Source organism: Trachypithecus francoisi, unplaced genomic scaffold (assembly GCF_009764315.1).
Source record: "Trachypithecus francoisi isolate TF-2019V2 unplaced genomic scaffold, Tfra_2.0 Lachesis_group2, whole genome shotgun sequence".
NCBI classification, from domain to species: domain Eukaryota; kingdom Metazoa; phylum Chordata; class Mammalia; order Primates; family Cercopithecidae; genus Trachypithecus; species Trachypithecus francoisi.
In genome coordinates this window covers 171,771,494-171,790,772 of record NW_022681465.1, presented here as the reverse complement: position 1 = coordinate 171,790,772, position 19,279 = coordinate 171,771,494, and the positions used below count along the sequence as shown (strand labels likewise).

Genomic DNA, 19,279 nt, shown 5'->3' with positions numbered 1-19,279 from the left:
AAGGTTATATGTTTAGAGGAATTTATCCATTTCTTCTAGATTTTCTAGTTTGTCTGCATAGAGATGTTCATATTAGTCTCTGATGGCTTTTTGTGTTTCTGAGGGATTAGTGTTAATGTCACCTTTGCCATTTCTGATTGTGTTTGAATCTTCTCTCTTTCTTTATCATCTTAGCTAGCAGTCTATCAGGCTCATTTATTCTTTTGAAGAACTGACATTTGGTTTCATTGATCTGTTATGTGAATTTTCTTGTCTCAATTTTATTCAGTTCAGGTCTGATTTTGGTCATTTCTTTACTTCTGCTTGACACGGGGTTGGTTTGTTCTTGTTTTTCTAGTTACTCTAGGTGTGATGTTAGGTTGTTAACTTGATAACTTTCCACCTTCTTGATGTAGGGATTTAGTACAATATACTTTCCTTGTAACACTGCTTTAGCTGTGTACCAGAGATTCTGGGATGTTGTATCTTTGTTTTAATTAGCTTCAAAGAATTTTTATTTCTGTATTAATTTAATTTTTTCACAAAAGTAGTTCAGGAGCAGGTTGTTTAATTTTAATGTGATTATATTGTTTTGAGAGATATTATTATTATTGATTTCTTTTTCATTGTGCTGTAGTCTAAGAGTGTTGGGATGATTTTGTTTTTTTTGAATGTGTTGAGAATTGCTTTGTGGCTGAGTATATAGTTAAGCTTGGAGTATGTGCCATGTGAAGATGAGAAGAATGTATAAGCTGTTGTTGGGTGTAGTATTCTGTGGATGTCTGTTAGGTCCATTTGTTCAAATGTTGAGTTTAGATCCCAAATATTTTATTTATATTTTTATTTTTTACTTCCATGATTTGTCTAACACTGTCAGTGGAGTTTGAAGTCTCCCACTGTTATTTTGTGGTTATCTAATTCTCTGTGGGTCTCTAAGAACTTGTTTTATGAGTCTAGGTACTCCCGTGTTGGGAACATATATATCTAGGATATGTAAGTCTTCTTTTTGAATTGAACCCTTTATTATTATGTAATATCCTTCCTTATCATTTTTGAACATTGATGATGTAGTTCATTTTTGTCTGAAATAGGAAAAGCAACCCCTGTCCTTTTTGTTTTCCATTTTCTTGATAGATGTTTTTCTATCCCTTTATTTTTAGCCTATATGATCACTGCATATGATATGGGTCTATTGAAGACAGCATACAGTTAGTCATGCTTCTTTATTCAACTTGCCACTCGATGCCTTTTGAGTGGAGTTTTCAGTCCATTTCCATTCAAGTTCAATATTGGTATATGAGGATTTGAACCTGTCATCATATTGTAAGTTGGTTATTATGTAGCCTTGATTTTATAGTTGCTTTATAGTGTCAGTGGGGTATGTGCTTAAATATGTTTTTGTGGCAGAAGTTTCTGTGTTTAACTCTCCCTTCAGGACCTCTTGTAAGGCAGATCTGGTTATAACCAATTACCTTAGCATTTACTTGTCTGAAATTGATTTTTATTTCCCCTTCACTTTTGTAGCTTAGTTTTGGTGGATATGAAATTCTGTGTTGGAATGCTTTTTGTTAAGGATGCTGAATACAGGCTCCCAATCTCTTCTAGCTAGTAAGGTTTCTCCTGAAAAATTCACTGTTCCTTTTATATATAACCTGTCCCTTCTCTGTCGCTGCCTTTAAGACTTTTGTTGTTGTTGTTAACATTGACTTTGTACAATCTGATGACTATATGCATTGGGGATGGTTGTCTTGTGTAGTATCTCACAGGCATTCTCTGAATTTCCTGAATTTCCATGTCAGCCTGTCTAACAAGGTTAGGGAAATTTTTGTGGTTTTATGGACAGTATTCTCAAATATGATTTACAATTTGCTTGCTGTTTCTCCATCTCTTTCAGGAATCCCAATGAGTTACAGGTGTGGTCTCTTCAGATAATCCTGTATTTCTTGGAGGTTTGTCCATTTAATTTTTTTTTTTTTTTTTTGGTCTACTTGAGTTGATTCATAGGATTCTTTCCTCAGCGTAGTCTATTAATGCTTCAAATTGCATTATTAAATTCCTATAGTGAAATTTTTATTTCCACAAGTTCAATTTGGTTCTTTCTTAAAATGTCTATGTTGTCTTTCAACGTTTGAATTGTTTTACTGATTTCCTTTGATTGGGTTTAAACTTTGTCCTGTATCTTGTTGAGCTTCCTGACATCTAGATTGTGAATTCTGTGTTGCCATGTCAGCCATTTCCATCTGGTTAAGAATCATTGCTGCACAGCTAGTGTGGTCACATGGAGCTTAGAGGATACTCTGGATTTTAGAGTTGTCAGAATCCTTATGCTGGCTCCTTCTCCTCTGTATGGACTGATCTACCTTTAATCTTTGAAGTTTTTTGGATGGGGCTTTTTGCTTTTATATTCTTTGATGCCCTTTAGGGTGTGATAGTTATATAAGTTGGGTTTAGTTTATTGGCTTCATTTTTGTATGCTTTTCAGGGCCAAGGCTCAGCTCAGCACTCCTGGGCTGCATGCTCTTACCCTGTCAGGCTAGGACCAGGCATGTAGCTTTGTTTTCTGGTCCCTGGAGGTCAAATATCTGCTGCACTTAGTAGGGGTCCATACATTCTCGGTCCATTGGCAACAACACTCTAATGGGGCTGCCAGCAAAAGCACTCCAGCCAGACAGTGGAGGGCCACAGAGGAGTATGTTGTGGTCAGGGGCCTCCGGGCTAGTGCACACCCACAGAGGCAGGGGGGATGCAGGTGAGTGCACAGTGGTGGGGCAGTTGTGGGTGCATTTGTGTTGGTGCAGCAGTGGGGCATGTGCACACTGCATGATGGTGGGACAGCCATGGGCACGTGTGTGCTGGCAAGGGTAGAATTTCAAAGAAACTTCAAAGTTGTTAAGTCTTGATGTAATGCCATTTTCTGGTTTCCAAGATGTGCCAGCGTCCTTTCTACACATCTCCCAGTACCTACAGGTAACAGGGCAACAGAGGCTGTGATGGAGCCTCCTCAGGACTCCCAGAGCTGAGGAGACAGAGCAGTAGGCATCCAATTATATGGCTTTTTGACTATTTGACTTATATAAAAGAAATTTCCCACACATTGGTCATTTATATTTCAAATATATATTTTTTAATCACATTGACTTATCACCTGCATTTTTATATATGTTTTTATATTGACTTTTTAATTTAAATATATTTCTTTGAAAATGAAAATTTCTGTTACTGATTTGGTAAACTAGTTATGTTTTTCTAACATAATTACTAATTATTTTTTTCATTAATCATCTAAAGTCACTTTCGTCATCAGTTGATGCTCTTAGGAAAAAATGTGATAAACCATCTGAGTGCAGTGGTTCTTGCACTTAATCACATAATCCCAGCATGTTGAGGCCAAAAGGTGGGAGAATTCCTTGAGATCAGGAGTTAGAGTCAAGCCTGGGCAACATAGTGGGACCTCATCTTTACAAAAAATGAGAAAAGAAATTAGTCAAGAATGGTAGAATATGCTTGTGGTACCAGCTACTCAGCAGGCTGAGGTAGGAGGATTGCTTGGGCCTGGAAACTCAAGGCTACAGTGAGCTATGATCACCCCTGTACTCCAGCCTGGGAGACAGAGCAAAATACTATCTTACAAAAAATTGTGGTATGCCATACTGTTTCCTTTACCTAACATTATGTATTATTGGCTCTAGGTATTTAACAATGCAAAGATCCAAGTAATTTCCAAAACATGGGCAGTGCTTTTTGGATCCATTTAGAAAAGAAGATCATTTTATTCTGTTAGATTCTTGCATATAGAAATTTTAAGTATTAGTGAATTCTTTTTTTTAATTGCCTTGTTGAAACCTGTAAATAGTGGTTCCCAGTTTACTTGTTTTAATAAATTATTTGAGAGCCGGGCGCGGTGGCTCAAGCCTGTAATCCCAGCACTTTGGGAGGCCGAGACGGGCGGATCACGAGGTCAGGAGATCGAGACCATCCTAGCTAACACAGTGACACCCCGTCTCTACTAAAAAATACAAAAAACTAGCCGGGCGAGGTGGTGGGCGCCTGTAGTCCCAGCTACTGAGGCAGGAGAATGGTGTAAACCCGGGAGGCGGAGCTTGCAGTGAGCCGAGATCCGGCCACTGCACTCCTTTTTTGATAAAACAAGATGAATCTTATATACCTGACACATTCTAAGACATTCTCACCCTTCTTTATTTTATCTCCCCTTGTAAATACAGAAATAAATCAGTAGTAGCAAACCTCATATGTAGAGTTGTACATTTTTATATCTTTGAATCACGACTTTCTCCAATTTATCCATCCAGTAGGTATCAAATCTAGGAGTTGCCACGCTGGAGTCACAGGCATGCAGGCAATGGAAATAATTTGGTTGCATGTTCTTGAGCATCAACATCTTAAGTTCATAAGAAAAGGGGAGCATATTTTGGTAGAAGCCCTTCCCTTATGTTTCCTGAAAATATACCCAGCGCTTAGTTTTGAATCTAAGTTTATAAGAAGTGAAATCCAGAGATTTCTGGTAGCACAAGAATGGAGTAAAATTTTGCCTTCCCTGCATAATATCCGTTTTTTCCTTTGTTCTTGGCCTTTTTAAATGAGCCTAGGCTTGAAGTAAAAAGAGTGTGCTACTTATGCAAAACGGATTTATCAGACTAGGTCTCTGACCAGATTGGTGCCACTGAGCTCTTCCTATGTATGAATGTTGAAACCAGCACTGGTATTCAGAATTTCATTTGATTACATTAGTTTTCAACGTAAGGGGGCAGAAGTGAATAATACAAAACTATCCAACTAATACAAAAATAAAACAAAAACAAAAATATAGACATGTTCACAAGATGACTGCTTGTTCACTGCTTAACAGTCCAAATTTTTCAACTAGTAGTTAGAAAAAAAAGACTAGAGTTCTTATCTGTGACTTAATTTACCAAATAAATGATTTAAATCTATTCATGATAGGATTTTTTCTATTAGGCTAGATTTTTTTCTAACTTATTTTCAATTATAGAATTATTTTTCTTTTAAAAAGTATATTGCAATAATCATTAGATCGTGTTAATCCCCTAGATGATGTTTCATCTCTCATTGCTTTTTTTTCTTCTTGCCGTGATCCAGGTTCTATTTGTATTTTGACCTACCGAAAATAAGCTGGGATTAACCTATTTCTGGTGGATTTCTGGAATATAAACTGGGGTCTTCATTTCCTTTATACTTCTTTCAGAATCAGAAGGGTGTCCCAGAGAGGGTATCTCCTGACAGTCTTGGTATTCTGTTAAGAAAAATAATCCTTGAAACTCTTCATATTCAAAAGAGAGCTGATTATTCATCCTAAAACGATCACATCTTCTAAAAACATTTTCTTTTCTTTCATAAGAAGAGATATTCTTTTTTTTCAACAACTATATTCATATATACTCCACATACCCTGCAATTCACTTATTTGTACAATTCAATTGCTTTGATATATTGCATTACTAATTTTTAAAAACTGCGGTTAGATATGTATAAGTAAAATTTGACATTTTATTCATATGTATAAGTACCATTCAGTGGCATCATTTACATTTACAATGCTGTGCAACCATCATGATTATCTATTTCCAAACCTTTTTCATCACGCCAGACAAAACTCTGTAATCAATAAATGAGAACTCCCCACTTCTCTCTCCCTAGAGCCCCTGGTTACCTCTAACCTACTTTTTAAAAAAAAATTTTTTTTAAAGGAATATTGTTTATTGAGTTGTTTACTTAGCTTTTCTTTTCAAATTGTTTTGAGGTCATTGCCAAATTATTATAGAAACAGAAATGATCTCAATATGTAGAGCCATTATCTAAGATTTTCGACAATGAAGAGCTTCTAAGTAATATTAAAATATAATAATGGATATCTCATTGAATTTTTTTTCTGTCTTTAGGTGAAATCTGAAACACTTATACATTTTTAAAACATGTTATTTTCAGAATTTGATATGTGTGAGTGATACTTGTATATATCCTACATTACTCATGCAATGAAAAGACAGAAAAGAGAAATAAACATGTTATTTTTACTCTCTGGAAATTGTTACTCCATTTGCTTTCCCATTTCTCTGGACTGTTTCTGGAACAATAATAGTCTAAACCTCGAGGAAAGCAGTCACAGTGTCAGTTCTGTTCCCATAGTCCCAGAATTACTTTTTGCACCGCACTTAGCTTTCCAAATTCTCAGGTGCCTCCTGAAGTGCTAGTTTCTTTGGTGTTGAGACTTGTCTTCCTGCTTTGCCTACATTTCATCAATAAGGACATTTATTTCCAGGCAGTCCTGACACAGTCTAATCCCAGATATGTGTGGCACCCTTCATGGGCCCATTTAGCACCTACACAATTATCCTGAAAAGGCAGGTGCAAAAGCAATTCATTCCCTTTGTGGTGGAGGAAGGTATCCTCCATTGCTCTTTATCTGTTTGCTAGTACCAGTTGAATAAATTCACTTGCTCTACAGAAGTAACTGGTCCAAAATTAAATACTGCCTGAAAATATTCTCTATCAAAACTGCACTCTTTATTTACACCCTGAATGACTAATGTGACAGCATGGGTTTTTAGTTTTCAGGCAATATTAATTTAAATTATATTTAAATTAATTAATTTAACCAGTTTAATGTAGTTTAAATTATATTTAAATTAATACAATTTATTATATTAATTTAATTATATTAAATTGAAATTATATTAATTTAATAAAGTATATTTATGAAATAATAAATATTTATTTTAACTGTTTAAATAAAACCTAAAGCTAAAATTAGTTTCAATACATACTGATATGGTTTGGTTATGTGCCCACCCAAATCTCAATTTGAATCACATGTCCCAGAATTCCCCTGTGTTGTGGGAGGGACCCGGGGGAGGTCATTGAATCATGAGGACCAGTCTTTCCCATGCTATTCTCATGATAGTGAATAAATCTCATGAGATCTGACAGCTTTATCAGGGATTTCTGCTTTTGCTTCTTCCTCATTTTCTCTTGCCACTGCCATGTAAGAAGTGCTCTTCACCTCCCGCCATGATTCTGAGGCGTCCCCAGATATGTGGAACTATAAGTCCAATTATACCTCTTTTTCTTCCCGGTGTTGGCTATGTCTTTATCAGTAGCATAAAAACAGACTACCACAGTAAATTGGTACCAGTAGAGTAGGGCATTACTGAAAAGATAACCTGAAAATGTGGAAGTGACTTTGCAACTAGGTAACAGGCAGAAAGGTTGGAACAGTTTGGAGGACTCAGAAGAAGACAGGAAAATGTGGGAAAGTTTGGAACTTCCTAGAGACTTGTTGAATGACTTTGCCCAAGATATAGACAATAAAATCCAGGCTGAGGTAGTCTCAGATGGAGATGAGAAACTTGCTGAGAACTGGAACAAAGGTGGCTCTTGTTATGTTTTAGCAGAAAGACTGGCGGCATTTTGCCCCTGCAGAGGTTTGTGGAACTTTGACCTTGAGAGAGATGATTTAGGGTATCTGGTGGAAGAAATTTCTAAGAAGCAAAGCATTCAAGTGGTGACTTGGGTGCTGTTAAAAGCATTCAGTTTTATAAGGGAAGCAGAGCGTTAAAGTTTGGACAATTTGCAACCTGACTATGTGAAAGAAAAGAAAATCACATTTTCTGGGCAGAAATTCAAGCCAGCTGCAGAAATCTGCATATGTAACAAGGAGCCTAATGTTAATCTCCAAGACCATGGGGAAAACGTCTCCAGGCTATGGCCGAGAGCTTCAAGGCAGCCCCTTCCATCATAGGTCCAGAGGCCCAGGTGGAAAAAGTGGTTTTGTGGACTGGGCCCCAGGTCCCCATTCTATATGCAGCCTAGGGACTTGGTGCCCTGTGTTGAAGCCACACCAGCCTTGGTTGAAAGGGGCCAATGAAGAGCTCAAACTGTGGCTTCAAAGGGTGGACGCCCCCAAGCCTTGGCAGCTTCCATGTGGTGTTGAGCCTACAAGTGCACAGAAGTCAAGAATTGGGGTTTAGGAACCTTCGCCTAGATTTCAGAAGGTGTATGGAAATGCCTGGATGCCCAGGTAAGTTTGCTGCAGGGGCAGGACCCTCATGGAGAACCTCTGCTAGGGCAGTGCAGAAGTAAAATGTGGGGTTGGAGCCCCCCACACAGAGTCCCTACTGGGGCAATGCCTAGTGGAGCTGTGAGAGAAGGGCCACCATTCTCCACACGCCAGAATGGTAGCTCCACTGACAGCTTGTACTGTGCACCTGGAAAAGCCACAGTCACTCAACACCAGCCAGTGAAAGCAGCCAAGAGGGAGGCTGTACCCTGCACAGCCACAGCGGTGGAGCTGCCCGAGACCATCGGAACCCACCTCTTGCATCAGCGTGACCTTGATGTGAGATCTGGAGTCAAAGGAGATCCTTTTGGAGCTTTTAATTTGCCCCACTGGATTTCAAACTTGCACAGCCCCGTAACCCCTATGTTTTGACCAGTCTCTCCCATTTGGAATGGCTGTATTTACCCAATACCTGTACCTCCACTGTTTCTAGGAAGAAACATTGCTTATAGCTTGCTTTTGATTTTACAGGCTCATAGGCAGAAGAGACTTGCCTTGTCTCAGATGAGACTTGGGACTGTGGACTTTTGGGCTAATGCTGAAATGAGTTAAGACTTTGGTGGACTAAAGGCCGGGCGCGGTGGCTCAAGCCTGTAATCCCAGCACTTTGGGAGGCCGAGACGGGCGGATCACGAGGTCAGGAGTTCGAGACCATCCTGGCTAACACGGTGAAACCCCGTCTCTACTAAAAAAAAATACAAAAAGCTAGCCGGGCGAGGTGGCTGGCGCCTATAGTCCCAGCTACTCGGGAGGCTGAGGCAGGAGAATGGCGGAAACCCGGGAGGCGGAGCTTGCAGTGAGCTGAGATCCGGCCACTGCACTCCAGTCCGGGTGACAGAGCAAGACTCCGTCTCAAAAAAAAAAAAAAAAAAAAAAAGACTTTGGTGGACTGTTGGGAAGGCATGATTGGTTTTGAAATGTAAGGACATGAGATTTGGAGGGGCCAGGGGTGGAATGATATGGTTTGGCTGTGTTCTGCCCACCAAATCTCAACTTGAATTGTATCTCCCAGAATTCCCCCATGTTGTGGGAGGGACGGGGAAGGTAATTGAATCACAGGGTCCGGTCTTTCCCATGCTGTTCTCTTGATAGTAAATAAGTATTACGATATCTGATGGGTTTATCAGGGGCTTCTGCTTTTGCTTCTTCCTCGCTTTCTCTTGCCACCACCATGCAAGAAGTGTCTTTTGGGTCCTGCCATAGTTCTGAGGCCTCCCCTGCCATGTAGAACTGTAAGTCCAATTAAACCTCTTTTTCTTTCCAGTCTCGGCTATGTCTTTACCAGCAGTGTGAAAACAGACTAATACACATATATATTATTTGATTTGATTCTTTTGAAGATATACTAGTTTGTATTCTAAAATGCTAATAAATGTAATTCTTTTTTATTGCATTACTTAGTGAAATATGTATATGATATTACTTTCACAAATCGTAAAAGTTCTTAATATGAGTATTAATACATGTATTCCCTTGAGACTGGACACTCAAATGGGATGATCGTATTTTAATCCTGTGAACTCATATTTTTATTTTGCTAATGTGATGGATTAATAAAGAAGTCACTCTGTGCTATTTTCTGTAACTCAAAACACTTATTGGGCAAAGACAAATAAGCATGAGGTATACTTTTTAAAGATTATGAGCAAAGCATACAATTGGCAGTTCAGCAGAAATTGAAAAAACTTGTAATGCAAATATTTGCCCATGAGTTTACACATGGAGCATGGCTATAGTGTCTAAGGAAAGTGAAGGAAACCTAGCAATTAAGCATGAATTTTAAAACAAAGGTCGTGTTTGTTATTTAACTGCTGATTTTCTGAGTATTCATAGAATACATAATTCAAACCAGTATTGGTATTTTATAAATAAGAAATACTAGATTTTATATCATATTTTATCATTGCTTTTTTATAACTTCAGTGGAAATAAAATTTAAAGCTTCATAATTTATTTTTTTCTGTTTACATTTTTAAAAATCTTACTATGTATTATTTTGTTATAGAAAGTCATGCTTTGTATTTTTTCAATAATTACTTAAGCCTATTACTAAGATTCATGTCTTAAACCCCACAAAAACATTATCAAATAACTTACATGTAGGCTTCCATTTGAGAAAAAATAACTTATAAAACATATTAAAACTTGTTAGAATTTTATTTAATTCATATGATTGGTTTACATATGTGATCTATTATATAATTCAATCCAGTTTTAAGCATGTATATTGTAGGCCTTCCTTGGGTCTTCTATGCAATTTCAACAGCATACTTATATTCTAATACTTTTAAAATACTTTTCCTTTAAGGCACTAACACATTGTTTAGGTGATGGCCACCGAAAATGAGACTGAACCTTGCATTTCAGTTTTTTATATCCAGGCCTATATGGCTCATTTAAGAAATCCGGACTGAGAATACAATAGCCCTCTGCTGCTTAGCCTAAGAGCTGAGCTTTCATTGGGTTCAGCCAATAAACAAATTTCCTTTGATTCTCAGAAGATGGTGTGGTAAAGATGAGTAAGAGGTTATCGATTCCCCGAAGGAACTTTTAATGTAGCCAGTTGGATAACGATTAGCATTTGAACAGAGCTTTCCTTAGTAAAGCGCTTTCGCACACACACAGATTCAACTGGTGAATATTTGCAGCTTGTAGTTTATGGGCGTTTGTTTGATCTCCAGATAAATCTGATGGCTTAATACACAAACATGTTTTTTTTCTGTAATCAAACTGTGACCCTGCACGTGAGACATGTTTTACAAATATATGTCATTGAGCATAAAGGAAACAAGGTAATGTGGCAAGTTGAATGTAAAACCTATCATGACTCCTCAAAAACCTATTCAAGTTCTGTTCTCATACTGTGGGCTGTTTTGTATATTCTTATTGGAAGAATAAGCAAATGTTTAGGGTGGAGTTTTTAAAACAGATTTGGGATGTTGATTCATTCTGCACAGGCCAAAAATGTAAATGCACATTTGTCATGAATTCAGGTTTGGTACCCTCCCGTCCAACAAATTCAAATCATTTTCTGTTGTTTTCCAATGGCCAGTGCCAAGCCTAAACTTTAGATATTTTCCTTGTAGTATGGATACTCATACTTTGGATAATTGAAAACACTTTAATGATTTACTTCAAACCCTCACCAGATAATTTTCAAGCCTTTTCCACTTTGGTTTGATTAGCCGTGTCTGAGACTGTGTCTAAAGCACACGAGAGGAACAAAAGAAGGAATTGTTCAGCTTGTAGTTGGCAGGAATGTTGTATTGCTGCATAAGTTCACAAGTTACGGCTGCAATGATTTGGTAATAGTTTTTCCACTGTGCATAGCCAGACAATCTCAGCCAACCAGCAGAACAGAATCTATACTGTCAAAATGGAAAAAGTGGTGGCAATTATGAAGCAGGGGGATTCTGGCAGTACATGCAGCATTTGGCTCTTTCATTTTGCCCTGAGGAGGAACATATGGGCACCAGCTATAGCAGCTTGGTCTGCTGCTGTATTGCCCGGAGAATATCTGACACTGAAGATTAATTACAAAGCCCAAGTTCTTGGTTCAGAATTCTTCATTCAAGTGCTCTGAGAACCTCTGTCAGTAAAAATTCTGACAGGCATTGTTACTTCCCTGTTCTGTTGACTGTATAACAGAAAAAAAAATAGCAAACATTTGTAAGCACTTATGATGTGCTTTTAAAAGTGTGAAATTATTTACATATATTAACTTAGTCAACTCTCACATTAACCCTGCAAAGCTTGTACATTTTTTAGTCCTCTTTTCAAAGATAAGAAAACAGAAGTACAGAGAAATAGCCCCCAAGTACCTTGCCTGGGATTACATAGCTAGTGAGTCTGACTATAGAAACCACACTTCTACCACCATTCTTTAGTGTCTTGAAATGAAGAACAGAGTTCAAGAGGAAAATCTATATTCCCTTCTATAGGCCCTTAAGCCACTTTCTATGGATTTCTTTTTCTTTTTTTTTCTTTTGATAAAGTTTTTTTTTGGGGGAGGGTGGAGGTGGATACAGAGATATGTAATTTTCTTCTGAAGTATTAATATAGAGAAAATAGTGTTTGCCATTTTCTGTTTTTCTACTTCAGCATTATAATTTTATGAATGTCTAATTTTTGTTAATAATGTCAGGAGTATTCATTGTAGATTTAAAGTGAAATATGATTAGAAAATATGATAGTTCTTGTTTTTGATTGTTGCTGTTGTTAAATGTTTTAACCATAACTTTAATACTATATAATAATTAAATAGTGCCTGCATACTCTATTCATTCGATTTTTTTAATTAATATTTTGCAGTCAAATGTTATAATTTAGTTATAATTTAACAGAAGTGTTTTCTGTCATCCATGTATATATAATTAAAATGTGGGTGAGAATTCTGGACATTTTATTCATTGTCACGTTCCCAATAACCAGGACGGTTCCTAGCACATACTTAGTGCTCAGCGAGAGTTTATTGAATATATTCGTGGGTAGATGAATGATGAAGTTAAATACCTTGAGCTTATTCAAATGTGTAATTTTGCTTTTCTTTACTAAATATTCAAGTTATTGTTGATAAAGTCAACAACATTAGAAGCAGCAAGAAACAGAATAGTGGGCCCTTTCTCAACCGCCACCCCAAACTGATTCTTTTGAGCTCCTTGAAGAAGAGTACTTTTTCACTCATTTCTGCATTCCTAGTACTGACATAGCATGGTGCTCTACAAGTAGCTAACAACAGAGTGAGTCAATAATTGAGCAAACTCGGCTATATTAGTAACTCACTGGGCTATTGGATTCTCAGCCCAGATTTCTTAAATGAGCCACATATGCCTCATTAGCAAAACAATATTGAATGATGAGTCAGTGTTAACCTACAGAAAGCATCCAATGATTTGCTGTGGTATACTGTTCTCAGAGAATAGGTACTCAGTAAACGTTCTTGAAGACTTGATTGATTGACTGATTGATACTCATAGTTCTTATGTTTTTACTCACAATACGTGGTCTTTCACGTGCACTTCCTTCATAGACGTGCTCCTCTGTTCACTCTTCTTCTCTTCCATCCATGTGTAATTTCCATCGGTATATCCTATTCCTTCATGATGAATGCCCTCCATCCATTCATAGCCTCCTACACCATGTCCAGTCCAGTGTTTTTTGGAAAGTCTAAAGTAAATAAACTAATTTTTAAAGTTTTCTAATTTTTTTAACAGAAGCTCCATTACCTACTCCCACCTCCCCACATGATGAAACAGGGAAACAGAGCTGCAGGCACACAGTGACAACATGACATCAGGAAATGCCCAAGAAGGTCAGCCCCACCTTAACATGATGTTTTCAGAAATTTGAACAGCACATACCAGCACATGTTGGTATATATACCAATACATCATTTGTAATTCAAAATATATGTAAGAGTTGCAATTAACAATTAGGTCTCTTTGAATATTAAAGTTATCAAATGATGACCATGAATAACGTGATTAATGCTCACAGCACTATTTATCATCATATAAATGATCATATTTTAGTCTGTGTTTTATGTTTAAATTCCACGTAGGGAAACAAGTATAATAATATCATGAATTTCAGCAATGTTTTATTTTTAAGACTCCAAAAATATTTTAAGAAATGTTTGTGATCTGTTCGAAATTGCAAGATTTAACTTCCAAGGTATCAGAATTAATGAGGTCATATTAGAATATTTACACTTTTTATTAACAAAATCAGTTTACACTTTGATACTTTCTCTTTATATATGTTTATTTTAGAAAATTAATTTTAATCACTAAAAAACAATAAAAATTATATTAAAAATATGATAATTTAAAATCAGATATTAAGCCAATAGTCCTTTTTTAAAGATTGGTTTATGGTGCACAGAATTCATTCATGACATCAGAAGTATATTCATAACATAATCTTGGTTGTGCCATATGTGACCATAAGAAGGATCACTACCTTTAACAACTGTGAATTCCCAATGAAGTGAAAACATGCATAGTCAAGCTCAATAATTTTTTTATTGCAATTTTCCATGTTCCCATCATCAAAGGCTGTCAGTAAGGGTTTCTTTGATCTCAGTATTTTTCTGTGTATAAAAGAACATGTGGGCCGGGCGCGGTGGCTCAAGCCTGTAATCCCAGCACTTTGGGAGGCCGAGACGGGCGGATCACGAGGTCAGGAGATAGAGACCATCCTGGCTAACACTGTGAAACCCCGTCTCTACTAAACAATACAAAAAACTAGCCGGGCGAGGTGGCGGGCGTCTGTAGTCCCAGCTACTCGGGAGGCTGAGGCAGGAGAATGGCGTGAACCCGGGAGGCGGAGCTTGCAGTGAGCTGAGATCCGGCCACTGCACTCCAGCCCCGGCGACAGAGCAAGACTCCGTCTCAAAAAAAAAAAAAGAAAAGAAAAGAACATGTGTTTATTGCTCGTTATGCTGTAGTGCTTCTGGGACAATCATTTCAACCCCCTAATCTATATAAGACTCTAGTTACTGTTTGTGTTAAATATGGATACTAAATTTTTCCACTTCTAGATAAAACCTGAAAGATGCCATGATTAGTCAATTATTGGATTTTAATAAAGATCTATTGTATTTAAAATCAAATAAAAAAGATGTCTGGATAATGTCAAATAGTAGAGATATATTAACATGTTTACAATTACTGTTTTTCTTTAATCAGTTACCTCCTTTTGTCATGCATTTGACAACACTCTATTTGAATGAATTCCCATTAGTAGTATTGATTTTGTTGTTGAGTGCCTATTAAATAAAATTTCTATATTAGTGTATAGTGATTTTAAGAATGTAATAAGTAAACTATTTTTAGTTTTGAGATTATAGTAATTATACTGTTTTTTAACAGTTTGTTAGGTGTTGTTTCATGAATCAAGTCTTCATTTTAATGTGTTTGTTCTAATTGTTGTAAAACAAGAGGGAATGGTATTTGGAATTTAGCTATATTTATCTTCTCAATCAAATCTACTTCAGAGGTAAGTAAAAAAGAAGTTATAGCACATCATATAAAATGGAAAAAAAAAGGTATACTGAAAAGAAAATAAATTGTTGATTATCTCAGGATAAAGAGGACAAAGTAAATTTAAAAGTCTCCCTATGTCTGTTATTGCTAAGAGAGACCCATGGATAAATACTTGGAATTATTGTTTTTTTTGTTTCCTTTCCTTTTTTATAAATTATGTTAATTCACCTCAAAACTACACAACTCTGATATTAACTTGCCAATTAGCAGTTCGTCAAGTCACTTATTCAACTTGAATTCCTGAGACCTTATTCAATTGAATTCATAAGACGTTCAGCTGACCCAAAGGACCAGAAAATTCAAGACATAGTGTCCACATATTCTGTTTGATGTGACTTTTACACAAAAAGTCAGAAAAAAAAAAAAGTGCTGTAGGCCTAGCTTTTCCCACTGGAATAAAGTCTTGATGGTCTATAACCAGACAGCGTTCTTCTTTATCTAGAAGAAATTACCTGGGCAGAGACTGCTAACTCATGTTGTTTGGGGATGCCACATTGGCAATATATTCAGAGGCAATTCTCTGTATATATTACATGATGCCCCACACATCATTTCCTAAAGTCAAGTATTTCGTACCCTTTAGACTGCTGCTGCACTTATCAGACAGACACACCTCTCAAACTGAGTTCTAATTTTTCTGGAAAAAAGAATCAGATCTAAATATTTAACTGTTTGAACTGAGTTCAGTTGAATAAAAATGATGAATTGACTGTTGAAGTAATTGTAAAGTTGACTAGTAAAAATAATAGTGTGGAATATGCAATGTCTTTCCATCATTATTATAGGGGCTATATATTTTGTTAAAATACAAGAAGTATTTGTTGCATTGAGCAAAAGAGAGAACCAACCATTTAATGTTACTATTGATTTCAATCACAGAGCTAGTTCCTGAGAATTGAAAACATATCATAGGTTAATCGACTAGCAGTTGTCACTCAAAATGGTTTGTTGTTATACTAGCATACTAATGAAAATTACATACCCAAATAAAGATGAAGTAAGAAAGCATGAGGGACTGATGAATCTCAGGAATGCAAAAATTTCTCCTTATAGTCTATATTAAAATATAATAAAGCAGTTGTTTGATATCTTTATCATTTTTGTCGAACCAAAAATTAACAGTCTAAACTAATCTAATCAATTATTTAATTCATTATTTTACTCAATAGTTATTGACCATGTACTTTGCATTATGCACTGTGCTAGAAAAAAGAAATATAAAGATTAATAAGACACAGTTCTACCCGTGATAGGTTCACTGTCAAGTAGAAGACTAAAACAAGGTAATACAAGAGTATATCGATGTTTACATAAAAATAATTGTTTTCTGCTTGAGTTGGAGGTAGATCAGAGAGAATATGAAAGTTAATGAACTGAGTTTTATGAAGTAAGGATGTATAGTGATATTAGAGAGGAGCTAAAATTAATGTGCCTCAAAAACTGGAATAAGTATTGTTTGTTATCTGAATTTCCAAAGAAAGATTCACAATAAATTGGCAAGTCATGGTCAAGTTTGGTGTTTTTGTGAAATGAAAAGAAGATGAAAAATTCAGACCAGAACTTTTACAAGATTGTAGAATTTCATACTAACATAGTGCATGAAATTTATCTTTAATTTATTTATCACTAAGAGTGACCTTGAATATTATAACAGCAAAGAATTACGGAGCATTGTGACACCAAAGCCAGAAGTTGCAATGGTGAAACAGGCAGACGAGCTTCGTGATTATGTTGCAATGCTCCCCAGATAGGTACAGTGATTAATAACCTGCAAGAAAGTGTGCTTATGAGGTGAGGTTGCTTGATTTTGTTGTCAAATCAGAACAACTATAGATATTATTCCTGAGAAGCAGTCTTTAACCCGGCTTTAATCAGAAAACAAGTAGTTCTGTGATGTAGGTCAGTGAACTTGCTGTGATAGCAATGATGTATGTGAGAGTGCGAGAGAGTACTACATTTTGTTATTGTCAAAATGTTATCTGTCAAGGTTCTATGTATGGAACAGATAAATTTACATTTTCTCTTCTACCTCTCTGGCCGCCTCTTGTTAGTATGTTTTGCTCCTCAGCCACTAAATGTTACAGGGTCCCAAAACTCAGAGCAAGACTTGTCTCTCCCCAGTTTACTCCTCCTCCACCTGTGTATCTCCCTGTGCTCCCCATCCCAGCTCTTTTTGCTGATCTCATCCAGCCCATAGCTTTCCACACCAACTATATATGAATGAATTCCAACTTTGTATCATTAGCCTCTCCCCATTGTCTCCATTGGATGTTTCATAAGCATCTTAAAATAAACACATGAAAGCGGGAACTTCAGAATCAATACCGGGGCCTATATTTCTCTTTCTCCTTTAGTTTTCTCTATGTCAGTTAATCACACCCTCATCAAGTTGCTTGGGCCGAAACTCTGGGTGTTGTTTTCCTTTAGAAAGTTTTGTCAAATATGCCTCCAAAATGTATACTGAATCCTTCTTTTCACTGTCCTCACTACTTGCAACTTTTCTGTCCTCCTCTTTAGATTAGACTGCCCTTATATGAATTCCTTTCCAAACTCTACTCCTTGCTTTCTTACAATTCACTTTTCTCAGAGCAGCTAAAATAATGGGGCTTTTTTTTTTTTTCTTTAATATAAAGGGATTCATACTATGCTACACTGAAAACTTTTGCCACTTGCATTGCCACTTGGGCTCCTTCATGCTACTTGTCTTGGAGATCTCTATTTTGTAATCAATCTGTTTACTTTGTGATCATTCCCCTGTGATCTGTTGACCTTGTGATCAAACCCTGTGATCTCTTCTTAGCCAGAGCTAACCTCGTCTCAGTCTGTGATCCCCCTGTCCGGTACTTTACCATACAAGACATGTTTTAGGTCTCAAACTCATTCCCACTTGATATAATTAGGCTTTGCATCCCAACCCAAATCTCATCATGAATTCATCCCCATAATCCCCATAATCTACATGTGTCAAGGGAGAGACCGGGTGGAGGTAAAAGGATTATGGCGGCAGTTTCCCCCATGCTGTTCTCATGATAACGAGTGAGTTCTCACGAGATCTGGTGGTGGTGTCAGGGACTCTTCCTAACTTGGTCAGCACATCTCCTTCCTGCCACCTTGTGAAGAAGGTGCCTTGCTTCCCCCTGGCCTTCACCGTGATTATAAGTTTCCTAAGGCCTCCCCGGTCATGCTGAAGTGTAAGTCAATTAAACCGCTTTCCTTTATGCATTACCAAGTCTTGAGCAGTTCTTTTAGAGCAGTATGAAAACAGACTAATACAACACCTTTGGTCCTTTCCACTTGGCATGAACAAATTGACTCACTGTATTATTTAGGTTCCATTTCATGTCACCTTTTTCAGAGGTGTCTTTGCTGACCACTTAACCTGAGCATTAGCTGTTCATGTACATCTCTCCCACTCACACACTTAGTCACTTGGTGCAATTCTATTTCTCACAGTCCTACCTGTAGTTTTTTCCATGGCACTTATCACTTTAGGATTTCTTGTTTTTGTGTTTCTTTTCTTCTTTGCTGACTGCCTCCCCCTGTCAAATGTAAGCCCCTTAAGAGCATGAGTCTCGTCTCCCTTTTTTATTCCTGAGACCTCAATATCTAGAAAAGTAATGGCACAATAAGTGTGTATGGAGTGAAGGAAAGAGATTCTACAGTTAATTCTTGTTTTCTATCTTTAGAAGCTTTAGAGAGATTACCTATATATATATATATATATATATATATTTTAAGAGATACACAGAGCTGAAGATATGTCTTTCTCATTACTCTGATATTGCCTTCTGAGAGCAAAGCATGATAAGTGTTTATTTTTTATAAGTTGGCATTCCATATTTTATTTATTTGTTTGTTTTTTTGTTTGTTTATTTTATTTTTATTTATCTATTTTTTGAGGTAGAGTCTTGCTATGTCACAGGCTGGAGTGCAGTGGTGCAATCTCGGCTCACTGCAACCTCTGCCTCCCGGGTTCAAGCGATTCTCCTGCCTCAGCCTCCCAAGTAGCTGGGACTACAGGCACGTGCCACCATGCCCAGCTAATTTTTGTATTTTTAGTAGAGACGGGGTTTCACCATGTTGGCCAGGATGGTCTTGATCTCTTGATCTTATGATCCACCCGCCTCAGTCTCCCAAAGTGCTGGGATTACAGGAGTGA

At 37.0% G+C, this 19,279-nt stretch overlaps 1 protein-coding gene across 2 annotated transcripts in view; it reads left to right on the top strand.

Moving 5' to 3' along the window:
* The window catches only part of PRR16 (proline rich 16), a 206,345-nt gene that overhangs the window by 128,123 nt on the left and 58,943 nt on the right, over positions 1-19,279 (top strand). Inside the window, exon 2 of one of the 2 annotated variants that reach the window (XM_033181458.1) lies at positions 13,288-13,385. The exons of the other annotated variant lie outside the window; for it this stretch is intronic. Coding sequence (XP_033037349.1) covers positions 13,374-13,385 — 12 coding nt within the window. The 5' untranslated portion in view covers positions 13,288-13,373. The remainder of the gene's footprint in view (positions 1-13,287; positions 13,386-19,279) is intronic. 2 annotated transcript variants of the gene reach the window in all.